Genomic DNA, 20,986 nt, shown 5'->3' with positions numbered 1-20,986 from the left:
TTCTCAGTTTCATCCATTTTCCATGATTTCTGCAGGAAAAAAAGATGAAGCTATGGCTGGGGGTGGAGAGGTTTTCTTCTCGGATGTCAGGCAGAGTCTCATGTTCTGTGTGTTGTGGGACATTTATTGAAGGACTCCACACTGTAATTTTTAACCTCCAAACAATATATTCTTCTTTTACTGTACAGAGAGATGCTAACCTTATTCAGAGACTGTGTTTGAAATTTCAAGGTTACTTTGCAATTTTTTTAAAACTCTTTTTCAGTACTTTACCTCTTTCAAAAAAAAGAGCAAAACTAAGAAAAAGGTATACATTTTTTAATTAACTCTTTCCTATTATAATTAGTAAATAAAATGATGTGCAGCATAAAAGTGATTGGTGCAATGCCTGATATATGGACAACAGCACCACAATTTGGTTTCAGCATTTCATAGAAATATATTTTCAAACAAAAGTTAGCCATCTAATTAATTTACTATGTTATTTGTTGCCTGATATCAGCCTTTGAAAGACATGACATATAAAACCAAATGTGACAAATATGGACTAAAATGTTTATTTCCCAACACTGTGGTTTGGCTAACTTGTATGAAATGATGGTCGCTTAATCATTTCCTTTGATATTTTCTAACTTGGCCACACATTTGTCTCACATATCTAATATCACAGGTGAATTGTAGTCCTGTGGAGTGAATTCCTCAAAGTAATAATGCCTTGGACTTTATTTAAAACATATTTTCGTTTAATATCACTGTTTTCTCTAATCAGCGGTTCTGTCATAATAAAAAGAAGGACCCTTTAAAATTATTTTCTGTTTTACAAATTTTAACTAAGATTATTTTCCATAACACCCCTATAATTCTTCACCTCTTGCTACATGAAGTTATGCTACTACTCAATGATTTCCACAGTATTCCCCCTCCACCATAAGGTAAATAATTTTTCTAATGTCTGTTGTTAGATAATGCACAGCCATCTTCCATTTAGTGAAAAAACTAAGACAGATTTTTAAAAAAAAGTATACAAATGATTGCATTCATTGTCACAAAAAGCATTTCTGATTTAATTTTCTGACATATGGCAGCTTAAAAGTAAAGAAAAACCCTATATTTTTAATTGGAAATTTTAATCAATTTTATGATGGGGATGTCTCTCCTCTTTACCTTAAATCTGCAATCACATGCTCTAGGAAAATCCCTGTATGGTTCTCTTGGGAATCCCTACCTCATTACTTCATCACCACAGATGAAGCAGGGATATTGTCTCACTTTCCTTTCTGAGAAAAGTTCTGAGGGAAGCCCTCAAAATTGTAACACCAAACTGTTAGAATTTTTAAGTATAATAAAGGATAGTATAGATCTGAAATGCTCAGTATCTCCCTCAGATTTTGCTCCTTAACAAGGTCTGTCTTAATAGGCCACCAGACACAAAACTTGCATATTAAGAACTCTTTTTTATCATACAGGAACCCACCAAACATAAGAACAGTGGTCTCACATTAAACCAACCATCCTCTGTTTCTTCTTCATCAGACATATCACGACATACCAGAGGTGGACGTAACATTTAACAAAGATGTCACAAGACAAAATTCTTGCCCTAAGAAGCTAATCTGATTTTGACTGCCCCAATGAATCTGGTATGAAAAGAGGCGCAAACATTCCTGGAAAGGGCATAAATGACTTTTATGCAGTTTTCTAATAAAATAAAATAAAATAAAATAAAATAAAATAAAATAAAATAAAATAAAATAAAATAAAATAAAATAAAATAAAATAAAATTTGATGGAAGTTAGGAAGGTGATTTACCTAACTGAAGTAATAATGCATGTAATGCAGTAAGCGGGAGATGCAAAAGAGAAGAAAACAGCTGCCTCAGTTATGTTGCCACCTGTTTTCTGTTTCTGTAAGATATTTTTGAAAAAGGAATGCATCACAAAGGTAAAACAAGCAGTAATGAAGTCAGCTCTTTATGTAAAATATATATAAGCATCTCTACTGTCTAGAGATTGCACTTGCTCATATCTCTCTTGGTGAAGGTGGAAAATGCCTCCAGGAAGAGAAATAGAGAAGAAGAACACCCTAATACAGCTTTGTATTTGATTAACTGCAGAATTAATCTTCTTTGGTTGGATCTGATGGTAACATTTTCTTGGAAGCCTATAATAAATCCAGTATCTGCCATACAAATTAACTTTTCTTTTAAAGCTATACAAATATCTCACGAGGTGTTTTTGTGGAGGTTCCCTCAGAGTGCCTACAGTGTGTAGAGTTGTACTTCATTCCAACACACATTACATCTGCTTATTCCACTCAGGGGCTATGACCTACCACAAATACGTTAATTCCTGCATGGTAAGTAAGGTATATTTATGATTGTATATTTATTAGCATGAAGAGAAATATATGGTTCTTAAAATATTACAAATATCTGAAGTTAGATAAACTGGATATAGCAACCTGTTTAAGAATATACGAAAAAACTCCTTCCCACCTGTTCCTACATAGGGACCAGCATATCAATCAAAAACAGTGCTATATGATGATTAAGGAGAACAGAGTGTGAGGAAGAAGAAAAAGCAGCTTCTAATACGCTTAGAAGTGTTTCCCAGATTTCCTTGGTACATATAATCTAGTTTAGAGTTGCAATACAATGGGGTTCCTTAGATTAAAGACTGAGACAGCAAGTTCTCCAAGGTATCTTTTATATACTGCAGCTGCTCTTCAAAATAAGGAGCTGCAAGGAAAGCATGAGCTATGCCCATTTCAGCTCCATGCTGACAGGAAGAATATTTTCTAGAATTTACTCAGAATCAAATCTTTATGACCTATGAAGACAATAAGTATTTCTAGAATTTACTCAGAATCAAATCTTTATGACCTATGAAGACAATAAGTATTTCTATGGTATAATTCAGCTCACCCTAAAATTGATGTGTAACATAAATTAGATAAATTAGTCTAAAATTGCTTGTTTCTCTGTATTGACTATAAGGGAAGCTGAAAGTGATTAGGTAAGATGCTCACTAAGGGTAGACTAAATTAATCATCTGTTTCTGTGGGAAAAGCAGATCAATAGGCAGAACAGAAAGGTAAACTCATGAAGGGCATACTACTCCAAATGTTTGGTGAGATTCTTGGGATACATGCTTCCCAACTTCCTAAGCTCATTTGGTGACTAGTAAGGAGAAGTGTTCACAACACCTTTGGCATCATTAGACTTGACCCTTCAGCAAGCAACAGGAAGGCTGTTAACTCGGAGACTGCTTGCACTTTTTCACTTAGAAAAATGCAATGCATCTTGGGCATAAAGTATTTTTAAATTTAGGAGTTTTTGCAGGGAATTACACAACACAAAAGAGTTTGTCCACCTCACAAAAAAAAAGAAAAAAAAAGGCAATATTTAAATCCATTTTACCATTACACATGAGGTCTTGCACAGTCGTTCTTAAAAAACAAAGCCAAATCCAACCCTAATGTAGTCTACAGCTTGGTGGCCAGGGCGCCCACTCTGGTTCAAGCCTCTACTTTACCTGAAAAAGGCACAGGAGCAATCAGTCTCACCCACATTCTCGAAGAATCCTTAGTCAGTGGAATACGGCACCAAATCGCTGCTTCTTTCTGATGCCATAAATGATTAATTACTCAGATAAAGTAGAACAGCTCCAAAAGGAGACAGTGACTCAGACAGACATTACCATCAAGTCCTTCATTTCAACCAGGCAACTCAGGAGACTAAATCTGGGTTTCCATACCTCTCAAGTGAATTCCCTAACCTACCTGTTGCTGGCTATTTCAGTTGAAAGATGCATCAAAGGTAAATAAATTGCTGTGAACAATCTTACATTAAAAAAAAAAAAATCCTACCTGTCATCGATTACACGTCTGCTCTACTACAAACGGGGACTTCTTAATCAGATTTCCCATGCTGATATAGTTTGTGTCAAAATTAATAGCGCAGCCATATATTCTGCAGTGACATAGGACAAAACCAGTCCTCAGCTACCTGATGCATACAGTAGGCATGGTGGAGAGACAATTTCTATACTACATTACAGTCTTTCAGGGCAGGAGTTATATTACGTATATGTGTCTAAATGCATGGTTTAGCATACCTGTAATCTTTTTAACACATTGCTTCTGGTATCCCCCACTTTCTTTTCCCTCCCCCCATTATTCACCAGTTCTCACCTCCTCACCTCATGCACCCTCCAATGTTCTTGCTATTCTGTCTGTGAGCCCTATGAATATGAAAGGTTTTCCTTGCCCAAAAGTAAATAACATACCTCAGTTCCAGGGGCGAGGAAAGGGTGATTGAGAAAATCCTAATGTCATTCTGCCATTGTGGAAAGTCAGAGATAAAATCCACTTTCAACAAAATAACACAATAGAAGCCACAGAAAGTACTGAGAGTTGCTTTAAAAATCCATGGGAAAAATAAAAGAAATTCAACTGTCACTGTACTATTTTGAGAAAGGTATGATCAGCTGAAGGTTCTGGCAAAAGGTAAATACAGATATGCACACATACTTTTACGGACATTTTTGTGGGCAGTATTTAAGATACTATGTTTTGAGTAATGGAACTTTAATACCTATAGGTATATTTTGAAAGAACCCTTATCAATAAGAATTATTATGGATCAATGAGACTATTGTGCTCCCTGTTTTTCATTATTTTAACTATCCATTTAAACAGTGCTTTGCTGTTCTGTAATTCAATAGTCTAAACAAAATCTGCTAAAATTAGTGTTTTTTTTTAAAAAAAAATTATACCTATGGGACTTTTAATTTCAGCATTCAAATGTAACTGTTAAAAATTTTAGTTAAAAATTAAGTTTTAAGAACAGGTTTTTGTGGTTATTATTAGACTTAACTTTAATGTACTCACCAACCAGTCCTATAACATAGTTTTCTCTCTAATTCATGAATTAAAGTATTATCTCAAAAAAATTAAAAATATTAAATGGATTTTTAAATAGTGTTTATTAATTTGTATTAAAATTCATCATAATTTTTATTATTTATGGCCTTTTATGCCTATTTAACTTCAGAAGCCTAGACAACTAGCCAGTCTTAGCAATTAAAACAAACATGCAGTCTAATATTGGCATCTGTTATTTTCTTTTCTTTGCCATTGTGCTTTTCTTTCATGACACTGGTCGCACTAGATTCTGCAAAGAAAACCACAGTGCATAGGTATGTGTTTGGGAGGGGAAATAAGCAAAAGAATTTTTTGTTTTTAAATTACCTTTTTGCTGAAAGACAGCAACATACATGCAGATGGAAAAGAACATTGATAAATCAATGAAAAGAGTAGACAGTCAACAGTAAGGAGTCTTCTAAGGGTGCTGTTCTCTGCCACATTGGTATTAAGCCTATCATCAAAATTTGCCTTCACTTCCTTCATGATCGGTATCACTCTCACTGTATGTGCTTCTAGTCAGTTAGCCACTGACTAGTTAGTTTTCTTAATAAATTCATTGAGTCAAATGGAGATGAGCATACACAGTTTTCACTCAAATGAAAGTACGAGCACAGGAATAACCCGGGACTTCAGCAGAAGTATATTTTACTCTCCATTAAGTGGGAAAAACATCACTGTCAAAACCCAAGGCCTCTAATAATGTCAGCAGATGCTCTTGTGAATACGAACAGGATGAAAACCGAGGAGAGTCCCTAAGTAATATCGGGAGCTGCAAGATTATGAGAACGCTTGTCTACAAAATTCGTTTTACCAGCAGAATTGATTATATGTGACTGGCTCGCAGACAACAGGATGCTGAATTTCCACTGGAGCAATTCAGAGCACAGAAACTGCAGAGTTCCTCTCCAATGCCTGAACATTTATGATGCTGTATCTGTCCCACGATCACTACACCCTGGTCCAGCACGCGGTGACCCAAAACCAGACTATGATCATACAGTCAATAATCACAAGACTCAGTTAAGATAGGCAGGTAATTACCAGATGACAGTAAGAGAACATGATTCACAGTTTAACGTAATTGCATGCATCAGAAATATGGCGGATCGGTTATTACTCTTTGTAAAGCTTTTTTTTTTTCCTTTAATTTGCCAGTTAACAGATAAAAGACGTTTTTCCTCTCTAAAACAAACAAGCAGTCAAAATTTCTTCATAGCATACAGATTACGTACTAATTAAAAAAGTTATATCTATCAGAGTTATATAGAAACTCTGAAAAATCCCACAATAAGGATATACAGTAACAAATCTCAAAAGGGGACAGATTTTGACAGCTGGACTTTCTTCTCCCTGAGGAGTCCAGCTGCAAATTTTCTAAAGGCTGTAATTTAATTATTAGCTTGCAGTGAGAATATAAGCAAAGGGAACTGACTGATCTCTGACCAAGAGCTGTTGTAATAGCCATCGTATACACAGCATTTAGGGATGCTGATCAGCAGGGCTTCTGTATGTAATTATGTCAATTCAACATTTATCATCTAAAATAAAAAGAAGTCTCTTTTTGAACAAGATGGACGATGCAGAAAGACTGATATAAAACTGCTTTATGTACACTGCACGTGTAATATATGTTTAGATGACAGGTAATAAAGGTAAGCAATTGCCCTCACTCTCAAAAATTAATGTATTTAAGAGTAAAAATTCCTTACACAACCAGCGATCAAGTTAATGTTATCAACTGTTTAATCAGAAAGTTGTCTGAAATTTTTGGTGTCAATTGTATCACCAAGCTACACTAAAAGACTTTTTAAGGTGCATCTAAGTTTCAAGAGCTGTAATTCCCCAAACTGTGTTTATCTGCATTCTCAATGGATGCTAGTATCCTATTTCTAAGGAGTTTTGAGAATAAAATGAATGTGAGATCTTCCAGGAATTTATCATGTTTAAGTAAGTGTCAAAATGTGTATATATTGTTACTATACCAAATTGTGGGGGTTTTAGGGTCTTCAGAAACAAACACAAATGAAGAGAAAATGAAAAAATAAAACCCTCTCAAAAAAGCATGAAACACCAAATTGTGTACGAGCAGTGTTCAAAAAAATCTTAAAAGTATTTGTACTTCTGCAGATTACAAACTCATCAGTCTGACAGAATCAAAGAGGCTTTCCATAAAATATTGTAGATCATGTGAGTTCCCTGTGTAGATCAAGCAGACATCATACCAGTGAAGACATTTTCTTATACTGGGCCAGTACTGAAGTAACACTTAAATCTTATTCTGAGATTTCAGGTAAAGTAAAGATGTGAACTGAGCTCTTCAAAACCCAGGTATATATGCACCCATACCCACACTCACAACTTGCAATTTTCTGTTATTTTTGTAGCTTAAATACTGGATAATGGATACCCAAGGGATTCTGGTTTTTAAAATAACTCATCAAGGAATGTATGGGTGTTTGGCTTAGTATGATCATAAATATGATTCTTTCAAGCTGAATAACTAATTATTTCTAATATACCCACATGCAATAACAAATAACAAGGGAGGTAAATGTGTGCCTCTTATCTGAAATCAAAGATCTACTCTAAAACATTGTCATGTGAAACACTTAGAAGATATTAATAAAGAATAACCTGTCTTTCTCAGCATGCTACTATGAGGTATCTTTAAATACTGAGTAATGCTTCTCTACTTTATTAGAAAGGTGCTTATATACCAATTTTTTTATTATTCCCTTAAATATGGTTGTATAGCTATGAAACAGTAAGATTACCTAACACATGCTGAAGTTTCTAAAACTATAGAAATTAACATTTTATGGAGCCACATCCCAACTGTCTCCTTCTGAGTCCCTTACTAGTAATACTTTTGATGGTGAAACACTACAAACATGCACCAAATCACTGCTGTCAATTACACAGGTTCAGTTTGAAAAGTACGGAACAGTCAAAGAAGCAACACCTGTAAATTCTCTGAAGATGTACTATGGCCAATGTCAGGTGAAAGAAAGAGATCTACCTCCACAGAGGGCAAAGAAATTGAGCACAGCTACATTTTCGTTACGGTGAGTGTCACATTCATTTTTAAAGAAAAACGTGCTGACTTAAACAACTACATTATAAAAGGTTTAAGCAACTGATGCAGAATTTTGCAGTATAAATTTATGCATTGCTTTGACTTGTTAAATGAATCTAATCCTTTTTTTTTTCCAAGAAATAATGGTTCCTTAAATGTGAAATGGATTTTCTTAGGCGGGAGTTCAAACAATACTCCATGGCTTTTGGAAAAAAGAAGTATTATATTCTTTTATAGTTGACCATCATTTAGTATCAGCCTAAAACATGTAATTAATATGGCCTATAATTCTTGGTGAAGTAGATTGTTGTTAGTAAGCAGACTCCTTATTTGACTTTATATTTAATAAATTTTTCATTAAATCTTTTTAGTATGTAGGCTAGCCAACAAAATTAGCAAGCTTAAGATTTTGAATTGGGAAGCTAAAAATTTTGGGAATAGGATTTTTGCCTTTTATCCACCTGTGAAAAAAAAAAGTCGCCATATATGAGCTTGAACCTGTCAGTATTGCACACATAAGTTATCTTTCCTTCTACTGCATGCTCTTCTTGTTGTTGGCAGAAACTACCTGCCAGCTTTTAGCTGATCAGGTCATAGTTTCCTTTCTTTCCTAAAATAGCTACGTGATACACAATGAATCACATTTTAGCCCTCTACTATAAATGATTCCTTCTTCCTAATACTTTAATAGGTGAAAAAGCCAAGAAGAATCTGATTTAACATAAAAAGGGGAACGATAGTCATTGATAGGCATCTCTACTGGCAGGAACTCAGTAATCAATTTGCATAATCATACAATAATAGTTTTCCTTCTCATACAGATGAAGAAAATACCAGAATATCATGCTGAAATTATTCAATAATCTTGTTTTACAAATTTGAACACTAGCTCAGTTTCTGTTACTTTGTGCTGTGTTCTAAGTAAGCTTCAGCTGGAAAAAAGATAGCTACTATAGTCATTGCTACACTGTTTTCTTCACAAAATCACCAGTTCACACATACACAAAAATTCTCTATGTTGAAATCAACTTGTAGAAAATGATGTGCAATAAAAAGGTAAAAAAAATGACATATGACATTTTCATGGGGAAGGAAAAAAAAAGAAATAAAGAACTGTAAACTGCACAAAGCTCCTGCTGCTGCAGTGTCAGCAGTTCTGTAGAAAAGTCAATCACACCCTCATTGCTTCACTGTTCTCTTGATCCTGGAGAGAAGGAAGACAGAAATTGTTTTCTGAAGAAACAAACAAATAATAAACAACCAAAAAACAAAACAGAAAACAAACAAAAATAAAATTCTAAAATGTGTTGAATACATGATAAATCTTGGTTTGTTAAGATAAAAGAGGTTTAATAGTAAACAGGAGCCCAAAATTTAACTTCAGTGAACATTTTTTATCTCCATGCTTGGATTATGAAGTGCAGAATATACATATGGTTTATTGCTCGCTAGAGACAGGAAAAAGTGAATACTGTGAAGAATTTGTATTTAATTCCTATTATTTCTACACGATTCAAGAAAGTAGAGGGAACGTTGCTATTTAACATTCATTGTATATATGCTTGTCAGAAAATTTTTGGTAAGCTTTATTTTATTACATGCTCCGTTAGCAACTTCCATCATTTGCATTACTGCTCCATTTAAACAAAAATGTTCATTTCAACTAATATGAGTAATAAGAAGCAGCATCCATTATATTATTACTTGGGCTGCAATAAACTAAATAATACTTAGAAGGCCTGAGAAACCATGAAGGCAAGCAGACATTTTAAAATCACTTTCCAAATAATATACATCATGTATATCCAAATTAACTGACAGCTGCATATACACACAACAAAGAATATTCATGTCTGTACATTTGCGTCTTTCCATCAGTGTATATAATTTAATTAGCAGCTTTTCTGTGTAAGAAAAAACAAAATTGCTTGGAATCCATTTTTAAGAGCTTTTCAGGACTCTTTGAAAGACTGAATTGATTATTTGACAAAGATTATTCCAGAGTATATTGCACAGATCTTCCATAACTAACTCTTAAGAAAACTGAGTGTATGGTACTAAAAAAGTAACTTCTACGGACAGACACTGTAACACAGAGGTTACAGCATTTACCTGTATTTGACACTGAAAAAAATGTGGAATCTCAGGCCATAAACTGTGCAATGTGCAATCGCACATACAAAGTCTCAGTTCACCACATTTGCAACATTTGCAGTTCAAGGTCTTAACACCCCACTTACACCCCACCTCACCTCTTCAGCAACAGAGGTTTTGATACAGGCACTTCTATTTACCCAGTCCTGTTACAGCTTCCCTATACCTCTCTATGAAACCTATCTTCAGGAATTCTGCATATAGGAAAAATATACTGTAACAAGATTTACACTAAGATACCAGCCCTGAAATTACTTTTGAAATCCATAAACTGTTGAAATGTCTGTCTTGAATTCACTTGCTCGTGGAAGGTAATGTATCTATTGGCAATACACAAGTCAAGAGGTCAATACTGTCAGTTCACATCTGCTTACACACTGAGCCTCTTCAGAGCTGGCCTGCATCCCTACTCCCTACCTCCTGTTGATACAGTTCTCATTTCTATTTAAAATATCGCCATTTACTATTATATCTGATACATACAACAAAGAAAAAAGTCAAAACAAATATTTGCTAGCACCTGAACTACACTGAACTACTGAATGCAACTCTTACTCAGGGAAACAATTCACAAGGAATACAACGGAGTAATAACTTTGATGTCTCAGTGCGCCACACTTGCATCTCTCCTTCACGAGAGTTTAATCCATATGAATTCTGCATGCTGATGGTTAACTGCGTTTAACAAATGACAACTCCTTTACAATTTAAAATGCAAAAATACATTTAGCATCTTTTCCCAGCTTAATTAGAACTTGGTTGTATTTTGAAATCTTAGACTTAAAATCTTAGACTTAAAATTTCACTTTTGCTCTTTTACAAACATATATATACAGATATATACACACAGATAGATACATCAAATACTGTTTTGTGTTCTGTGAACTTTACAGTGATAAAAATAAAGCAGCTGTAGCAATCTTTTTAAGGACAGTTTTGGACCGCAGATCTCAGTAATCATACAGAATATCAGAATGCTAGGTGGGTTTTATCTAGAAAAATTGGAAGATGTATAATAGTACTTTTTAGCGCCTTATCTTTTGTTTACATTGTTCTTCCTTCTACTATCTTACTTCTCAACCTCCTCAGAACATAGCTTACCATAACTTATGATCACTACCATGTGCAATTTATCCCTTAAATCTGTATATGCTTTAATAATGCACTAACCAAAGAAGTTCATATACACCTTACAACTATCTGTTTCTCTTTTTTCCCTCCACACAGCTTTAAACAATTTATTCCTTTCCCTTATCATTTCAGTATATTTTATATATGCTTCTATTTTCTTGGGGTTTACAATCAACTTATAGTGAAAGTATCCTGGTGAACATTTAGCATACAAAAAGGTCCTTCAGGCAGTACAGTAAACTTGTTGAATGTACTATTCATTTTTATCCAATTTTGCTTTAGCAGCTGAAAAATAGTATACAAAATATGGGATGAATATGACTTAATTATTATAGTTTGTGAGAGCTGTATAGTTACACAGCTATTTTTAAGGAAAACCTCCAGGTTTTGCATGATGGCTGAAGAAATATAATTACCCAAAATCTAGTAGGGTATTTTTATCTATGAAAAAAAAGCATACCCTGAAGCAGAAGTTCCAAGATGCTCTCTTGCATTTGCATCCTGTCAGCTAAAAAAACAAGACTATAATTTTCCAATATCTACCGAGTGAATTGTCTTAAAATGTGCAATTGTAGAGGGGTACACCTGTGAATCTGCGCTGTGCAACAAAGGGTATGTCACAGGGTATGATACGTCAATAGAAACCTGTCATTCAAGTTCTGCTTTTTTAACCTCTGCATGCTGCAAAGCCAACAAATGCTTTTTTCCTTATAATATCATTTATGAAGGTAACAAATTGGCAAATACAAGCAAGGATAAATAAAATATCTGCTTCACTGTTGGAAGCTGAAGATGAAATCAATGTTTTACTTAAATCAGTGGTAATTACAATGACTTCAGTGGGATCGAGATCATACTTAGGAACTTCTATCTTTTATGCTCAGACCCATAGAACATCAGTTGGTGCTCTTCCTTGAAACAATTTTCTGCTAACAGATTAATGCAAAACAAGCAGGCATGTTAGCTATTGATAATAAAAACATTTTACTGAAAAATAAGTATTAATCCTTGTATAAAGGTGATACAAGTACTAAAGGTCAATTAAGTACAGTAAACGAAGCACATATGCTGTGCAACTCAAGCATCGGTAGCTGTGTACTACCTTCCACAGTTTTCAAAACTTTTTGAACTGAGTCAACAATCAATCAGAACATTGTTCTTGTCAAAAATACGTGATGATAGCCACTAAAATGTGGAACAAATCGGTGATGTTCCCACATGTTTTAGCAGTATAATATAAATCAGCAGCATGTAAAAGAGTAACCAGACAACAGAAATGACAGCAGTGTTTTACAGTGCTCCATAAATCTCATGCCTGAACAGCAAATGACAAAGCAACACCAATAGCAATGTTTGCTTTCCAGCTCTGCAGTCCAGATCCAGCAAATGACCACAGAACCCAAAACAAGACACCAATGAAATTCATGCACCAAAATCTGAAGTTGTGAAAAGCTGATCAAAGAGCTTCCATAAAGCCTCTTTGTAACCCCAGTGGTATTTGGACATATGAGACACCGCAGTTTCTGACCTTTAAAGGTCCTTAATTGCTTAATAATTTTACTTACTTAGAGACGCAGAAGAATTTAAATTTTGGCAAAGCCAAACAATTTACATCTCAACTTGTCTGTCAGGCAGGCAACAGTCACCTGAAGGATTTAATCTGGCAACCATTTCCAGAGGTTGCCTAACACTGACTAATGAGATTGTGCCTCTAGCAAACTACTGTACAGCCCCCAACTTCTGTGTCACATTCGGTGAGAGATCCTGGGAAACTGTTGGCACGAGCAGCATACCCATCCTCTGATTCAAATATTGTAAGCATGGTAGAAAAGTAAAGACTGATCTCAGTAAGAGTTCTTACAGAAACTGGGGACAAGTGACTTCACGAAAGGGTCCCTGGGCAAAATCTGGATTCCATCAGGGGACAGATAAATAAAAATAAGCTACTGCAACGTGAGATACTCCTGTGCTCAGGGACTTTATCAAAACTGACCTTGAACTGTGCAAATTTTAAGTATGACTGATGCTACTGGTACACAAGCTAGGGCCATAAGGCTCTGAAAGTTGGATTAACGTCTTTTGCTGTGAGATCCTGGGGCACTGCTATCCCCTTGGCTGGGGAAGAACTAAGGAAATACAACGTAGTTGTAACACATCATCAAAACATATATTCAGGAGAGAAAGAGAGAGGTAAAGAGAGAGAGAGAGACAGAAAGAAATTAAGAAAGGAAAAAAAAGGTACTTTACCTCACTTTTAAATTGCCTTGCTGTGGCTGTCCATCGTAAATTGACAAAATATCAAAATCTTCCTCGAGCGCGAAAGTATGAAATGACAATTGTATCCTGTTACGTTCTCCTGTGATAATGATCCACGTGCAGTTGGCATAATTTGGATAACCATGAGGAAATCCAGGGCTTTCTATAGTACCATTTGGTCCCTGTACTAAGCCTCCACAGTTCTGACCTGAAATAGAAGAAAGAAAAATAGGTATTTTGGTGGTTTTCCCCTCCCTCAGTATATATTCTTATATGAGTAACTATATGTAAACTTAATTTTATAATATTTTTTCTAGATTATGAACACCACGTAAAATTGCATTTATACCATTCTTCTGTCTGAATTCAAAACCCCCATCACTGAATCTCCTGAGACACCTACCATCTTTTTATGTGATGAATCATTATTTGAAGTTACGTAGTATTAACAATGTACAACTTATTCATCCAAATGTGAAATTTAAGCATTAGCCTTGATGCCATAAATTCAACAGACTGACAGTTTTAATGCCAGTGTTCAGAGCTTTTTGGTGAATGCCATTTATAAAGTTTTTATATAAATACTAAAGTATTAGAATTTCTGTTGTTCTGAAACATACTTTCAACACAGAGAGCAGTTATTTATTATGTATTATGTTGCAATGAACATTAAGATTTTTATACTTCAAAAACACAGCAAAATTTGTGGTATAACATTTTTAGTGCCATGTGTATTGTGATCAGGCAAGTGGTTTTTTTTTTTTTAGGATTCTTAAAAAATAACACTAAGGGTTTACTCAGCAGGCATTTATGTCTGGTTTGCACATCCTACAGACCTTGTGAGGGTATGGTAGCTCATTAACGGGAAGTCCTCAGCAAGAAACCTTGACTTACAGTGCACACTCTTGCTAATTTACTACTTGATTTTGTTAATCCCACACACAATAGTTGTGCTGGCTCAGAGCTGGAGGGAAGCGTTAATGAAATATTTGAACAGAGAAAAGTTTAAGGATGTTTTGTGCACTGTAATGCTTGGATTATTACATGCATTTTAAGCACTTTAGAACAAGTATAATCCCAGCATTTTATTGTTATACCTAAACCAGAAAAGTATTTCAGGCTGCAATTTTATTTTTAACTTCCCAGTAGTAGGTCTCTGAGACTGAATCTTTCAGATCAGTGCTGTCAAATGCTTGTGGGAGATTTCTAAATCTTAATAAAATGGATTTAATAAAAGGGATTTGCTGCTAAAACTAAAGAACTAATAAGTAATCATTTTCTACTAAATTTCAAATATAACAAAAACTCTAATGAAAAGATAAAAAGGCTGTGGGGATTCAGGAGGTCTTTAAAGTAAAAATCTTCTCTAGTATATGTACCAATTGATTCACATTACTTTAATAAAAAATTGGTATTATTAAACATTCCTGAAGAGGGAACCTATTACACTATGAACTTAGCATGAAAGTTTCAGCTATGTACTGTTCACTGTAACTTGTCAGCATTCTTGCAGATGTTTTGCATTGTATTCCTCTTCCTACAACCACAGGGGAGATGTCATACAAGTGTCACAAGTGATTCAAAATAATTTAATTACTACAGAAATAATGTTCTGAAAACAGAAGAGGAAAATTATACTGACAGCCCACCACTCTAATACTCTAACGAGCTACTTCATGTCACCAACATCCAGAAATTGGTTTGTGTAAATCAAGTACCCCCGCAAGCCATGCTGCACAGCAGCTTTCCTACCACTAGGTGTGAAACGGTTGCTTTGAAAGAGGAGACCTATCAAGTGCAAGTTAGCAATTCGTCTAAAATCTACCAAAGCCAGAAGCACCTTTTGGGAGCAGAAATTTCTAATTCTGGTGTATAAAGAACATAATACACCATATGTAATTGCGTATGTAAATGCAATACGTTAACTACATTTCTGACTTCCAGGGAGACAATTACCTCCCCAATCTCCTAGGGAACCCTACAGCTGGCTTAAGGTAAAACCGAATATTGCTGGGTTAGTGAGTGAGCCCTCCCACCCCCAAAATGGCCATAGCCTAGCAGCCTCCTTACAGAGGCGCTTGCTACCTGCTCGCAGAAGTTTTTGCAACTGTTAGTGATTGTTCCCAGTTTTATTCCAAAAGGTGTTTTGTACTCCTTACTGTAAATTCAAGTTATTGTGCATTATTCTCTTGGAAAATAAACAAACTCTAATGATAAACAAAGCAGCCAACACTTTACCCTGGTTTAACTTAAGCATTTCTTACCACCCATGGCCCTTTCTTTCTCCAGTTTGCTTTTGCTCTCCTATATATATATCCCTCCGGTTCTGAAATTATTCATAAACATGCTGCCTATTCACTTTGTACCCAAGAAACACGAGGCAAAGGAGAACCATAAAGCAAAATTATTACTGTGAAATGCTATTTAGGTTTGCTCTTAATTTTATATGCATATATATAAATACATACTTATTTACTTACTGTTCAGTAAAAACCCCAATAAAAACCCTAGAATAAATTTAATACACAGTTAACTCCTACCAGTCTCATTGCTGCACTCTGACAACTGCAAAGAGGATCTATCTTCTGAACTAAGCAATACTCAAAGAGAACTTAAGAGCTGTGCAGGCCCAGAAAACTGACATCCTTCTAGGTCTGCCCCTGCCCAGTTAAGACAAGAAGCATGTTAACAGGGCAGTATTGGGAAAAAAGGATCAGCTGCTATCTCTATAATACTTATTTTGTCAATATACGTAAGTCTAAAACCTTCAGAACTGTCAAATGTTACACCTCTGCCAAGGAGTACATTCAACATTGAATCACTTAAGAGAGATTCAGTAGGAGGATATACTTGGAAAGCAGGAATGAAGAGACTTCTGGGTGACAGGTGGCAGCAAATTAGATAGGAGTTAGCAATGCAATATCCCACAAAAAATGCAGTTTCTGACTGCAGAGACACCACAGACCAGTAAGAGGACACTGATGAGATTAATTAAGAATATTTTGTTTCTTATGGGTACTTTAATAGCAGAAAGTGTCAACAGTGTAAAGAAATTCAACATACCAACAATAAAATATTAAACAATATTCATATCAGCACAGTTTAAGCAGTTCTGTTGGGCTGAATGTAAGCAGAGAAGAGAAGGTAGGCTGAATATGACCGGATACACCCTAAGAAGAAGATCTACCCATACAATTCACTCTAGCTCTGGCCCTTGTGTCAAATAAAAAAATAAATGTTGCCATTTTTCACAAGATGTGCAGTCATTGATTGAGTACAATATCAGTACACTGAATTATTTTAATATTAAAGGTGTATTAGACTGCCAAAATTCTATTAGTATGACACCACATTATTGTTTATATGAATATGCACTATGCTCTTAACATTAATTTTCTGTCATATATTTTCTGTAAGAAATTATTTCAGGACAGCTATTTTAACTTTATGATATAAAAAGTGTAATTTAAGGAAACTGATGCTCTTGGCTTGTGGTTGAAAATCATTTACACTGATTTTAGCCTTATTTTATCTTAGAAAGGTGCTTTGCATACCCCGTACCAGCCCTATTCGCACCTGCTCAGGCTCAACATTTCTCAGTTGTGACCCCTAAGTGAGAAAGAAAACTTAAACCACTGCAATTTTGCCTTAAATGCTGAGGTCAAATGGGTGGTAGAATCACTAAGGATCAGTAGAATTTAAGTACTACTTTGCCACAAGATCTTGAATAAACTTCACAAAATACAAAATACAAACTTGGGAAATATTTTCTAAAAATTGCACTTTTATTTTCCTGGGCCTTTATATTTATATTTATTTATTTTTATTTATGTTTATCACCCCCCCAATCCCACCTCCCCACCGTTTACCAGTATCTAATAATTAGAACTAGCAAATTCATTATTTTTTTTCCAAGTTTCAAATGCTTTACAAGAAACAAGAAAAAAGACAACCACTTCTCTACTTGTAATTCATAAGGTATTCTGTGGAAGACTGATATATTTATACACATATAGAGATGTATATGTGTATGTATGTGTATACATATACATAATTACATAGAAAGCAACTTTTGCAAGATATTTGTATTTTGAACAAGCAAACTATAAAATGCGCCAAAACTAACTTAGTAAAATCAGCGATGCTAAAGATATTTTGAACAATCATGATAATGAAAATGAAGTCACATTTATTCTTCTTCTGACTGTGAGTAGCATCTTCCATTCTGCAGCCACAGAGGAACACAGCAACTAGTAGAGAGGCTGAGAAGAGACCTCTAGCTACATCGTGTCTCCCTCATTCTTTAAAGTAGATTCTAATATGAGTTACAGTTCTATTAGTAAGTTTAGGAAGCAGGTAAGAACAGCTGCGCTTGGCCAGGTCAAAGGCTCATTCAGCTCAGTATCTTTTCTCCAACAGCAAGCCAAAGGCGGTACCTAGGAAAGACTTCCCCAGAAAAATCCCCTCCCCTTCAAGATCTGCATCTCAGGGATCTCTTAAAAGGAACACATTTCAGTAGTCTTATCTTTCTGTTTAATAGCCCTTGATAGATTTCTTTTCCATGAACTTGTCCAGTCATCCTCTATGTCTATACTAATTTCCAACATCTTTAATATATTGTAGAAGGAATCCTAAAACATGAAAAACCCTTCTTTGTGTTTGTTCAGCAGCTACCATCTGTTTGGTTCATTTGATGTCCCACTAAGTTTTTTTATGGAAAGTAAACATACAGACGATTCTTGGATCAATACAGATATTGATCTACAGATATTGATACTTTTTTGATCCTTTTGATCCTTTTTTGATCCTTTATTGATCCTTTCTATGCCACTTACCATCTTATTGACCTTTATCATGTCCCAGCTTCTTTTTTTTTCCAAGTTCAGAAGTTTTACTTTATATAGCTGTTCTTTGTACTAAAGCCATTTTATCACCTCTAAAACTTTTGCAGCTTTGTTACACCCTTCGTGAGACAGGGACACCAGAACTTCTTGTAATGCTGAAAACGTATACACATCATTTACACAGTGATATTTTTAACCCCTTTTTTGTTCTCCTACTAATTTGATCTGTTCTTTTGCTAAGGTAAATATTAGCTTGACATTTTTATGGGACTATGCATTATAACCAAGATTCCTTTCCTCCAGAATTACAGTGAAGCTAGAGCCTGTCATTTTACATGGAAAATTAGGATTTATTATGTTTTTTTCCTCTGTAGATTTCCTACAGTTTTTAACTATGTGCATCACATCACATTCATCTACTCTGAATTTCATCATCTACTTCAACATCCCCTTACTTGGTCACATAAGGCCTTTTTTGGAATTCTTCACAGTCTTAATTAATTAACTCATAGCTTCCTATCATCACCATCACTTCACTGCTTATCCCCTTTTGCAGATCATTTATGAGTGTTCTGAACAACACAGATGCCAGCACAGATCTCTCTGCAATGCCATGGTGACTCCCTCCATTGTAAAAAGTGGCCATTTTCTCCTATCCTTGAGGCACAAATTGTAGCCAACCTTTTAGCAATGTACAGACTTTCTTATGCCCTACCTGATTTGTTTCCTTTATGGTCTTCACTGGGGAGCCTTTTTCAATGTCCTTTTAGTTCCTTAACTCCCCTTGGTCCTTTTTAAATATGGGCATCTCAGGTGAATTGAAGCTGGAGATTACATTAACAGTGCAGCAATTTTTTCCTTGATTGTCTTTTAAACTCTAGATAACATATGGTGCTTGTGACATTACTGTTTATTTTTTCTGTTTGTTCCATAACCTGTTCTACCAGTTTTTCAGCTTTAAACAGATGCAATTTTCCACAAAGAACAGTTCAGGCATAAGAATAACAAAACATATATTTTTTTTGCTGTCTTCATTAATCTTCCCTTCATATTCTGAATATCTATTGGCCCAGCAAGGCTGTCTTGCAGGCTACTTGCTCTAGTTGTGTTCAAAAGAAGAGTAATTTTTAGTTTTACAATGTTGGCCTGCAATGCTCTCGGACACTAATATTTTATTTCCAGGAAAGCCTTCAGAGAGGGCCCAGCAGCCCCTAAATCTTACTGGGATCTCATTGGTACACACGCCTTTGCCTACCTTGCTTTGGGATGAGCTCCTTCTTTCAGTCTGCACAAAACAGCACTAATCATTTTCTTTGCATATACAGCAGAATGAATCCCTGACTCCATCATCTCTCTTTTATCCTTATTTGTGAGGCCTTAATTATAAAAGTCCATGTTTAGAGCCATCACAGATTTTAAATTCTCCGTCCTGCACAGAAAATTCAAACGCACATCTCTCACATCCGCAGAGCACGTTTGCAATTACGACTCCTCTAACTCACGTACATTCAGACTTGCAGGAACTTTGGTATTGTAGTATTAGCCACAAGTTAAAAGACTTTGAGCAGCAAAGCTCATGACAGAAAGAATTTTGCATATATGACTTCTAACAAGAAAGGTAAAACCCAAATGTTCCTGAGAGTGCAAAGATGCAATATACATACATAAAACAAAAAGGATTTCCTCTTGAGCTACAACAAGTAACTACAGATTTAAGTGGTTGCCACCATCGAGATGGTGGAGCAGTAGGTAGCTGTAAGACATAAATAGGTGGTTGCACACCTTGTTGCAACCAGCCCTTTTTCTTTTCTTTTGCATTTTAATATTCTGCCTTCATTGATGTCCCCTGAAAGCTCCCGGCGCTTCCTGCCCTCGCCGAGGCCTGCAGGCCCATGCCAGCCCCTGCTGCCAACTGGCTGTGCTCTCCACCAGGCCCTTATCACTTCTTCCTCATTAGTATATCCTGAAGCTACCTTCTGACAATGTTACTACCCAATAAAATTGTTATTTCCTAAATTAACTTTAATCAAGAACAGAAATGGCCAGAGAGGCAAAGTCACTATTTTCTGAGGACTGTTTTAAACAGCATTTGGCTACTTCAAGTGTCCTTCAAAAATCAATTATTAAGTAAACCTCACAACACTATTAAAAGGCACTTTCCAAGGAATTAACTAAATCAGAAAATGCCGAGTTCTTTTTAATTTAGGTATCACTGAAGATTCATTCACAACTGCAAGCCACCATCTTTACTGGCAAAACTGAAGTACACCCTGGCCGGCAGCAACAGCATGAAGATCTCAGGAAGCGGCTGCCTGCGCCGCGCCAGCATCTGCTTGCTGTGTCCGCCATCGCCTTTCAACATCAGGGAGAACTGATGCCGCAAAGCTTCAACTCTACATATATTCGAGCATATTCAAGACAGCCCCAGCCCAATGTGAAATGAGAACAGTGTAAATTTACTCATGATGTTATGTTTTTGCAGGACCTGGGCAAAACCAGTTCATTTCAAGAGAATTAGTGAGAAATTGTTTAAAACTTATTTGATCTGAAATAATTAATAATGATCGGTTAGGTTATACGATAAAAAGCTCATCTGTG

The 20,986-nt window shown here is 35.5% G+C and overlaps 1 protein-coding gene across 2 annotated transcripts in view; it reads right to left on the bottom strand.

Annotated features, from left to right (window-relative positions):
* Window positions 1–20,986, bottom strand: part of CSMD1 (CUB and Sushi multiple domains 1) — a 1,270,279-nt gene that overhangs the window by 1,028,714 nt on the left and 220,579 nt on the right. For both annotated transcript variants that reach the window (XM_087775441.1, XM_087775442.1), the window contains exon 2: window positions 13,536–13,752. In XM_087775441.1, coding sequence (XP_087631567.1) covers window positions 13,536–13,752 — 217 coding nt within the window. The remainder of the gene's footprint in view (window positions 1–13,535; window positions 13,753–20,986) is intronic.

The sequence above is a fragment of the Nipponia nippon genome, unplaced genomic scaffold, assembly GCF_047370975.1.
Source record: "Nipponia nippon isolate SJK-2023a ecotype South Korea unplaced genomic scaffold, ASM4737097v1 scaffold_4, whole genome shotgun sequence".
In the NCBI taxonomy this organism is placed as follows: domain Eukaryota; kingdom Metazoa; phylum Chordata; class Aves; order Pelecaniformes; family Threskiornithidae; genus Nipponia; species Nipponia nippon.
Note: the sequence above shows the minus strand (reverse complement) of the source record. Positions and strands in the feature narration are given on the sequence as shown.